At 46.5% G+C, this 10,396-nt stretch overlaps 1 protein-coding gene across 1 annotated transcript; it reads left to right on the forward strand.

Annotated features, from left to right (window-relative positions):
* Positions 1–677: 677 nt before the first annotated feature.
* Positions 678–10,061, forward strand: LOC119329486 (aspartic proteinase 39-like). Its single transcript, XM_037602541.1, has 10 exons — positions 678–1,109; positions 1,235–1,364; positions 1,504–1,751; positions 1,833–2,057; positions 2,686–2,848; positions 2,935–3,005; positions 3,244–3,334; positions 9,274–9,346; positions 9,488–9,559; positions 9,700–10,061. Exons 1-10 carry the CDS (start codon positions 859–861, stop codon positions 9,846–9,848), a joined length of 1,473 nt encoding a protein of 490 aa, XP_037458438.1. The 5' UTR covers positions 678–858; the 3' UTR covers positions 9,849–10,061.
* The last annotated feature ends 335 nt before the right edge of the window (positions 10,062–10,396 follow it).

Raw genomic sequence — 10,396 nt, forward strand, 5'->3', positions numbered from 1 at the left:
CACAAAGAGTTACAACAACCATTCCTAGCTAAGATATGCACGACTTTATCCGCTGACCGTCGCACCCAAGCAACCTGGAACTCATCAAAAGGCCCAAGCAACACTTTGATCGCTTCAACTAGTAGCTCATTAGCTGAAAGATCATTTTGACCAGACACTATTTTCCTTGCCGCCACCTGCGAGCGGTTCTCTATACCTTATGGACATTTGAGCGTATATGTTACCAACAAATTACTACGGTTTTTGGATAACTATCAGTAAATCATTGGAGATGCTTAAAAGCAAAGCTTCCCCGATCCAGCAGTCTTGCCACACCAGATCTGGCATCGGCCCGCACGTAGAAGCACCCGGAAGGGCCGTACCGGCGCAGCCACGGACGCCGACCACCGGCGGCACCGAAGCATTGAAGTGAACCGAGGCCGGCCAAACCCACCCAGAAACGGAGAGAAAGGGCACGAAAGAACGTGTACCCAACTAAACAGGTCGATCGACCGTTCCAAAAAAAACAAACAAACTACAGGTCAATCCGCACCCACACCGCCGCCCGCCCGCCCGCACACACGTCGGACCAGCGGGGCCCACGGACGTAGGCGCGCCGACTCCGGCCTGTGGCCCGTAGGAGATTTGCCGAGTTTTTTAAATACGTGCACGCCATGTCCGATTTCCACGCCCCCATCGGTCGGTCGTCGCCTCGTTTCCTCCACCGCGGCCTCGCCTTCTTTCCGTCGGCTTCCCCCCTTTCCCGCTGCCTTAACGCGGAAACTTCTGTCGCCAGTCTTCCCCCCTCCTCGCTCGCTGCCGCTGTCGCTAGCGGTGGATCAGCTAAGCAAGCTAGCGAAGCCAAGCCAAGCCCGACGGATGGGGCCGCCCCGTGGCGCTTCTCGCGCTACTCTCGCCCTCCTCCTCCTCCTCGCGCTGTCGGCGGCGCTCGCCCCCGCCCGCGCGGCCGCCACGGGCGTCTTCGAGGTGCGCCGCAAGTTCCCGCGCCACGACGGGAGCGGCAAGCACCTGGCGGGCCTCCGGGAGCACGACGCGCGCCGCCACGGCCGCTCCCTCGCCGCCGCCGTCGACCTGCCCCTCGGCGGCAACGGCCTCCCCACCGAGACCGGGTAATAATCAGTCGATTCGCGCGCCCGCGCCCGCGCCGCTCCTTTCTGCTACTGTACTAGTGCGTAGCGTGCGTTTTCCCCTCTCGCTCTCCGGCGGGCGCGTCTGACTTGACCGGGCGGTGCAGGCTCTATTTCACGCAGATTGGGATCGGCACGCCGGCCAAGAGCTACTACGTGCAGGTGGACACCGGCAGCGACATACTCTGGGTCAACTGCGTCTCCTGCGACACCTGCCCCCGCAAGAGCGGTCTCGGGGTACTCTCTCGACTCGCTCGCATCCCTTCCGTTTCCCCTGCAATTCCTCTGCTCCGCTCCGCGGATTCGATGCTTGCTCAGGCGTCAGCGTTCGATTTGGTTCCTGAATCCTGACGACCGGCCGTGGCGGGTGTTGTAGATAGAGCTGACGCTGTACGACCCGAGCGGATCGTCGAGCGGCACCGGGGTCACGTGCGGCCAGGAGTTCTGCGTGGCGACTCACGGCGGCGTGCTCCCGTCCTGCGTCCCCGCCGCGCCGTGCCAGTACAGCATCTCATACGGAGACGGAAGCTCCACGACGGGATTCTTTGTCACGGACTTCTTGCAGTACAACCAGGTGTCTGGCAATAGCCAAACCACCCCGGCCAATACAAGCATCACGTTTGGGTACGCTCTCTAGGAAACACTTTAATTTAATTTCTTTGGCAGTGAGCTGGAAGCTGATAGTAATTTTGCCTTTATTTGTAGGTGCGGTGCTAAGATTGGTGGAGATTTGGGGTCGTCAAGCCAGGCTCTTGACGGGATTCTTGGATTTGGTCAGTCAAATTCATCCATGCTGTCGCAGTTAGCGGCTGCAGGAAAAGTGAGGAAGGTCTTCGCACATTGCTTGGACACCATAAATGGTGGAGGGATTTTTGCTATTGGGGATGTCGTGCAGCCCAAAGTGAGCACAACGCCGTTGGTGCCCGGCATGTATGTCATCTTACTGTTCTATGTTTACTTCCTTCGGATGTTTCTTCATGATTCCTTTGTGTGCTCTGTGCTGATGATGTGGTGCTAGTAGATGATATATGAAACTATAGAGCTACGGGGACAGATTTTGGAATCCATGGTGTTTAGATTTAACAAGAACAAGATCATGAGGTGTGACTTTAGTGGTGTTGGATGTGATCTGGTCTCTAAGATGCCACATCAGAATAACCAAATGTGACTTAACCAAGAGATCTTGTTTCTAACATGCCACATCAGATATTTTGTTGACTCTCCATGCCTGACACTTCGACCTGTTCATGTGCCTCAAGTTGTATAAAAATGTATTGATAATTGGGTCCTACTGCTAACTGTATGTCAATTAATTGTTTCTGCAGCTATTTTGTTATATCTATCACAGTTCAGCCACAGGCATAGTTTAGTAGTAAGAGTCTAGGACAAACCACCCATCTTTAGACATAATTTAGGAGACTAGTCAAGGACAAATATTCTTTTATCATGATATAATTTTAGGAAATATACATTGGTTGTACATCTTAAGCATACTTTTGCCATGTAAGTCACTGATTTTTTTTTTGTATTTGACACCCTATGAGAACTTACTTTGTAGGCCGCATTACAATGTCAACTTGGAAGCAATTGATGTTGGTGGTGTTAAGCTACAGCTTCCAACAAATATTTTTGGTATAGAGGAAAGTAAGGGTACCATTATTGACAGTGGAACAACATTGGCGTATCTACCAGGGGTGGTTTATAATGCTATAATGTCTAAGGTATGGAAGCTTCGATGTGAACCAATCCTTGCAGCGGAGGGCTTGTTGTCCTAATCATCATATCTTCTTCACTTGTTCATTTATAGGTATTTGCTCAGTATGGAGAGATGCCCTTAAAAAATGATCAAGATTTCCAATGTTTCAGATATTCTGGAAGGTATGCTCACTTCTCGATTGTGGCCGCTTATACACTCACTCTCCATGAAGTTCACACTAGATGGTAGATATCGATAGTGGCCTTATGCACAACACGAAGGGGTTATATCCTCATTTTGTCTATTTTTTTCTACTAAACAAGAGACTAGGGCAAATGGATATCTTGATTCAAATAAAGATTGTTATTCTGATGTTTTTATCTTCCTATGTTTCTGATACTTCTGCTCAATTTTTTGCAGTGTAGACGATGGATTTCCTATAATCACCTTTCACTTTGAGGGCGGCCTTCCACTGAATATTCATCCACATGACTATCTTTTTCAAAATGGGGTAATAAACCATTGCTCTGGACTGTTTCTACTTTCTAGGAAAATATATAACTAGCAGCATTACATCTACAATTTAAGCGCACAACTCAATTTTTGTCATGCTTACTTATGTTCTCCACGATTTGTTTAGTTTTGTGTTTTTAAGAAAGTCTACTTAACAATTTGTTGAACTGCATCAACAAACTTTTCAACTGGCTCCAAAACACACACACACACACACGAAATTTAATGCCTCTGCGTTTGCTGGTATTCTTAAGGTGACATAAAAAAAAATGTTTTGCTCCTCTTACTTCATTCCATGATTTCCTTGCTTTCTGACTATAAAATGTATGAGTGTTTCTATATTTTGAGTAATCAGTATATATATTCCTATTCCATACCTCGGGTGTTAGTGATGCGCTTGGAGTGTACTTGTGACTCATTATATTCTATTCCCTCATGTCATATATGGTGTATATCATAGACCCATAGTGAGTTACATTTATGTAGTTTCATTTGACCCTGTACTTTATCTATCGTCAGTGTCACGTACTCATAATATTGTGCCATGCTTGCCTGTTGAACTGTCTTCATTTCAGAAGTATGTTCAATTAGTTTTAACTGTGGGATTTGTTCTCCTGACCCTTTCCCAGACCCTGCGCAAGCAGGAGCTACGTGCACTGGGCTGCCCTTTTTTATGTGGGATTTGTTCTCCTAAAATGAAATGGCACAAAGCTGACCTTCTTTTTTGAGGAATAAAATTTTGAACTTCTCTTCATGGCTCCATGAAGTTACTAAGCGACACTTATTTTTCGAATGAGGGAGTACTAGACAGTGCCACTGCTAGCTGACTGTAATCGTAACTTGCTTCCAGAATTCACATTTTCATAATTACATCTTTCTTGAGTAAAAACAGAACAAACAAGCTATCCCATGCCATTTCCTTTTTTGCTGGTCTTTGCTTAGCACATGAGCTAAACATTTAACAGCTGGCTCGTAGCAAGTCAAATACTGCCAGCTGTTCTTCAACACACGTCGGCCCTCTTTGTTTCCATAATTGTTTGATTTGGACTTTTGTCAGTTTTGATAGCTTAACTCTGCTTCCCATGATAACACGGCTACGGGTTCGATGCCTTGAAATTCGCTCGATTGTCTGTACATGAGAGCCATGAAATTCTGGCTCGAAGGTTGCCTTCACCAAGTCTCTAGATATTTTCACCATGTCTCGCCAAGCTTCATGACCCTAGACTAGGATACCGAAGGAGCTCAAAGTGCTATGTAGAGATAGGACCATAGTTGGGGTCGTGAAGCCAGAATTACCAAATGATGAGACAGCTGGTAGAGTGAGAAGATTGAAACCAGTAACGCGAACCACGACAACTCGGAGGAAGAGTGAGAAGATTCACTTGTGGTGGCAAGGTCCTTCAAGACACCATGGTTGAGAACCATGACGTTGAAAATATGCAGGAGACACGCTACCCTCGGTAGCAAGGTTCCTTCAAGACCGCCACCATGATGGGGAATCACGATGTTGAAGTATGCAAGAGATGTTGCTCATGGCGGCAGAGTTCCTTCAAGGCGCCACCATGGTCGGGAACCATACCATTGGATGACGTTGAAGATATGCAAGAGACATGTCGTTCCCGGTGCAAGGTTCCTTCAAGGCATCGTTGAAGGTATGCAGGTGACATATTGCCATTGGCAAAAAAAGTTCAAGAGCACAACCCACAACCATGGCCCATAACCATAATGTCAAAGATATAGAAGAGACTCACGGTCACCGGGGGCGTAATTTCAAAATCGCCTCCAGGGTTAAGAGCCCTGAGGGCACTAACATCACGTCAAGCCACATGAGACCATGCAAGAAAGGATCAATGCCCCTAGACCACATCAGGCCATGTCGGTCCTTCAAAGAAGAATTGCAACGTCGGGCTGCAGCAGCCCTCCATGGAAGGACCATGGCACTCAAACTGCCCCAAGCCGCGCAACATCGTGGATGACTAGACACACAAACTTTCCGAATGAAATGACGAAGTCACAAGCGTGACTCAATAACGTTATAGCAAGAGGATCGTCATCAATGACCCCATCTTGCCATCCTAGCTGGAAAAGGGAGGAAACACCGATGGCCCTATAATGCCCAAACCACGATCATCACCCCGTCGATGGCCTCAAAGCCAAACAAGATTAGTCACACAAACTCTACATTTACATCCATCTGGGTTAGTGTGTTGCCCCTCTCTAGGATTGATGCAGCAACTTGGACGGGCATTGCTCAATCACCCGATTTTTGACGGGCTATTGTATAAGGAGTCCACATCCTATCGATGCAAACATCACTCATAGTGATCTAGGTATGTGAGAATACCCACACGAGCCTCCTTCCCATCATTACTACCTCCGTCTCATAATGTAAGACGTTTTTTGACACTACACTAGTGTCAAAAAACATCCTATATTATGGGACGGAGGGAGTACCTAGTATAAGCCGGAGATGGGAATTTTGGCACCCATCCTCGCGGGCCCATCATGCATGTTGTTGGTTCATGACAAGCCCGTAAATCCGGAGTGCTACGGCCTAGCCACCAAGACGGAGCCAAGAGCAAGGTGAGTCACCGGGAGTTGACGTAAAATATTGTCGAGGATTAGAAGACTTCCAAACGACAACCAGAATGTGAGAGCCCTAACTCGTGAGCTCAAAAGCCAGAAGTTAGACCTAACGTATGGATGCAAAGCACATCCTGTGCACGCTACATCAGTATTCTCAAAGTTGGATAGTAGAAGGTTCTCGCATATCGAGGATACCTCGGAAAAGGAAGAGATGGAGATCCTGGAAGGGCATTCTTGTGATATCATATCACGCACAACCTCTCTTCCTCTCATGCATGAAGAGATGAGAGCGGATGGTAAATAGACATAGGAATCACTAGAACCCTACAGCAATATCACAAGGATACCCCTTCCACCATCCCACCTTTAATATTAGAGAAGAGGCAAGGCGTTGTATGATAAAATCCCAGGAGATCCCCTTGTAAATACAGGGCCTCCCCTCACTTGGGGGGAGGCACTTAGCACTCTCTCTCTCACACTTGGCAATGGAACAAGAAAAGAGTGGGGGAGGCACGGGAATCAGCGACCTAGGCTGGAACGAGGTAAAGCCTTGGCTAGCTAGACGTAGCCCGGTTGAGGACAAGGCAATGTGTGTGACATCCTAGCTTAATAAGAATGATAGACTAACAAGTAATTCCTTCTTTTGTGGGAGGCCATTTGCAACGAACCTCAAAGTTAAGCATGCTTGGCTTGGAGCAACTTGAGGATGGGTGACCGACCGAGAGGTTGATCCCGGGTGCACACGAGTGAGGATAAAGTGCACAGGAAAGACTAGTGTTGGGTTTGTGGGGCCAATCTAGATCTTGTCAGGCGTAACAGTTGGAAACCAGTGGTTGTGGCCGGGGCATTACAAATGGTATCAAAGCCGGCCCTCGCAATTACACAAGCATGTGTGGGTCAGTGGCGCAGACATATACATGGTGCGTGTTGTCTGTCGTGGGTCTGTCGTGGCACACGACATGGGCACATGTGGATGTTGGCACTGTCGTGCATAGATGAGTGCTAAGTAAGAGGGAACGTTCCTGTTGGGCTGACGAGGACGTGGAACCTCAAAGTTAGCGTGTTTGGCTTGGAGCAATTTGAGGATATGGGTGACCGCCTGGGAAGTTGATCCTGGGTGCGCACGAGAACAAAGTGCGTAGGAAGGACTAGTGTTGGTCTATGGGACCCCCATCTAGATCCCGCAAGGGTATAATGTCGCAAGAGGGATACTGTGGCCTGGAAGTGGATGGAGCAATTGTCGCAAGCAGCAGGCTTCTACCCCGAACGACGTCACCAACGAGTACCCTCAGACGACATTGAGGACAAAGACCCGTCCATGAAGGATACTGCGGCCCGGTGCCTTGGACGGGAGCGGGAGAATTGTCGCGAGCAGTGGGCTTCTACCTTGAACGATGTCATCAATGAGGACTCTCGGACGATATTAAGAACCAAGACCCGTCCATGGGGTTGAAAGCTAGATTAAGGATCCAGACGACGGTTTCCTAAAAGCGTCGGGTGTTTCTCGCACCTACAAGGGCCATTGCCCCTTCGAGTCCTGCCCGCTAACTGGCTAGCGAGACCACCGCCTGCCGCCCGAGTGGACACTACGGTGGTCCCTTTACACTGCCCCGCCCGCTAGCATCACCTTTTGGATGCTTTTGGTAAACTTGCTCATATTTAGGTGGAAACTCTCAAGAATTGAGAGAAGTTTGAAGACTCGAATTCGGCCATCTACACCAACCCTCGGACCACCACGTGGGTGGCCAGGCGACATTGGGCGCCGTTGAAGAAAGGAGCACCTTGACTCCTAAGGGCATCCTCTGGACAGACTAACCCTGTGGCCTGGTATGCCTCCAAATATACTTTTCAGCCGTACCAGACAACGGAAATTGTCTTTTGACTCTTAAAAGGCCCATCCAGAATGGTGAGTCCTTCCGATTCAACGTCACTTGTGACAGGTTTTTGTTTTGAAAAGGAGGATTGCCCCTGGCCTCTGCATCATGATGATGCATGCAGCCCTTTTATTAAGCAAAGTATCACCAAGATCCGCGGTCTAGTACAAGCTCATTCGGAGCAAAAGAAAAGGTAACCAAAAAAGATAAGTTGCCACAACCGGCTAAAATAGGACGAGATGACTAAACACCTACCTATTTGGAGTGGAGATATTTATTTCCTAATAATTGTTGTCATACCGCATCTTTACTTAGCAGATTGAACAACTATTTGTTGAGCAAACATTTATTTGTTTATTTATCCCCGGATCCTCCGTTCCAAGGCCGCCTTGAACTTCCAGTTTACAAATGGTGCTCCACTTAGTTAACCAATATTTCCATTTATGCTCTTCACTTTGCTAGAAAAACTTGGCTCTGTAGTAAATTTCATTCGTTTGCATACCCCCTTTAGGTATCTTAAAAAGGACAACATACACATTGGTAGATTGGTCGGCACCGCATTGATCAGGAGTTGTCCTCCATAAGACAACAGCTTGCCCTTTCAACTACTGATTTTTTTCTCAAACCAGTCTTCTGTCCCTTCCACTCCTCGCTCAGGAGCTTACCCTAGGGAATAGGGATTTTGAGGTAATGGAATGGGAATGACCCCAACTCGCAACAGCTGCCTGTACTGGTCTCACCCTAATCGATATTGAATTTAGGAGTTCACTAAGACATTGTTTTAGTATCTATATTTCAGTCCCTCTGTTTGCAGCACGACTCAGATTCTGGGATGACATGAACCCTAGTTGCAGTATTATCCCGGAGTTATTTCCAGAAGGCATCCTTTTTGATTTCTGCTTTTATTTGATCTTTTTTTCCTGAAGGACAGTGATGGCTCTTATGGCCATGCTTATTATAGTTAAATAGGTCAGAAATTTTTTGGAGTTTAATTCGGTTTGTCATGATTCTAAACAAATAGTTGCGCAACTCATCAACCCTTTTCCTATATATAAAGTTGCTACTTGTGATTGTTTCATAAAAGATGATTTTAGCTGTATTATCATTGCTGTCTGCTTGGCTCCTATGGAAGCATTGAAATGACTGCACCTTCAACGGAGCTACGCAGCATGTCTGCCGGCTTGAATATCCAGAAGAAGCTTGTGCCTGGTGCTGAGCTGGTGCATTAGGGTTGCGCGGTATGATCCCGGAGAGTAGTTGGGTCGCATTGTACCTGCGTGCATGGCCTCTCTTGAGAGCCACTGTAGACCTCTCTTTCCTCTTTTAGTGCACTGGTCCGCAAGTCTTTTATGTATTGGGGCGATTTGTATTTTCAATGCCACTTTAATTAAGTTATCGTTATATAATCATATTCAGTTAAGAAAAATATTGCGATATTACATATTTTGTAGTACTGAATAGATTTCCTGCTATGCAGGAGCTGTACTGCATGGGGTTCCAGACTGGTGGATTGCAAACCAAGGATGGAAAAGATATGGTGCTTTTGGGAGGTACATGTTGGTTTCAACTACTCCCTCCGTTCCAAAATAAGTGTCGTGTGTCGTGTACGACACTTATTTTGGAACGTAGGGAGTATTAAATTAGTAGTTTTGTCCAGACGCTGCATCTAATGTTTGCCAACTTATTTTCAGATCTAGCATTTTCAAACAGACTGGTTCTTTATGATTTGGAAAACCAAGTTATTGGATGGACCGATTACAACTGTAAGTTTCTTGTGCTTTTCTGTAAAAATACGACGGTGTTCCTTTATGCACTCAACCAGAGACCATCTCGCACTACGAGAATGTTTGTAGAAAGAATATTCCACAAAAGTTCATGTCGAACCTGCTCATTTTGGTTTCAGGCTCCTCCAGCATTAAAATCAAGGATGACAAGACTGGATCAATATATACTGTGAATGCACATGATATCTCATCTGGATGGAGATTTCAGTGGCACAAGCCCTTGTTTGTATTGCTAGTAACGGCGCTGTGCAGCTATACAATGTTCTAACATAACCGCAGATTCTCACAACTCTGTATGCTTGTAGCCATTTTGTTGTGTTTTGTTGTTAGTTCTTACAGAGAAAGGAAAGGATAGGGGTATATACACCTATGTTGTCTTAGGAAAATGAGGGGGAAGGAAAGGAAGTACACTGATTGTCATGTCAAGAATATATATGGAAAACATTTGCCCAAGAATTATTTGCTGATGGCGTCAACTGCATATGATGTTCTGTTGGTTAATAGCCATATTTTCTGCCATCATTTACATCAAGTTACAACCTCTCCAGCACGGGTACACCCGTGCATAATAGCTTAATTATTTGTACACTCTGTTTTGCTCCCATTAGTTGGATTTCAGAAATATTAGTATTTGGATGCCACAAAAAAATTGAATTATAAATTCCAAACTCTATTCCAGTGAGTTAGAATATGACCAAACATATATTTTTTACTATCAGCAAAGAATCAAGTGAAATCTGTCTGGACCTCCAAAATGCATGATGTATCTTGTCGACGCCTCGAGTCATATTCGAGGCGTCATATTCGAAGGTTTCA

Source organism: Triticum dicoccoides, chromosome 7A, assembly GCF_002162155.2.
Source record: "Triticum dicoccoides isolate Atlit2015 ecotype Zavitan chromosome 7A, WEW_v2.0, whole genome shotgun sequence".
Taxonomy (NCBI): Eukaryota; Viridiplantae; Streptophyta; class Magnoliopsida; order Poales; family Poaceae; genus Triticum; species Triticum dicoccoides.

Excerpts from the sequence above, each read along its gene's own strand:
- LOC119329486 (XM_037602541.1), top strand. The coding sequence starts at position 859 with ATGGGGCCGCCCCGTGGCGCTTCTCGCGCTACTCTCGCCCTCCTCCTC. Across the intron at positions 3,335-9,273 it reads ACTATCTTTTTCAAAATGGG|GAGCTGTACTGCATGGGGTT; the intron begins GTAATAAACCAT and ends CCTGCTATGCAG. Across the intron at positions 9,347-9,487 it reads AGATATGGTGCTTTTGGGAG|ATCTAGCATTTTCAAACAGA; the intron begins GTACATGTTGGT and ends ACTTATTTTCAG.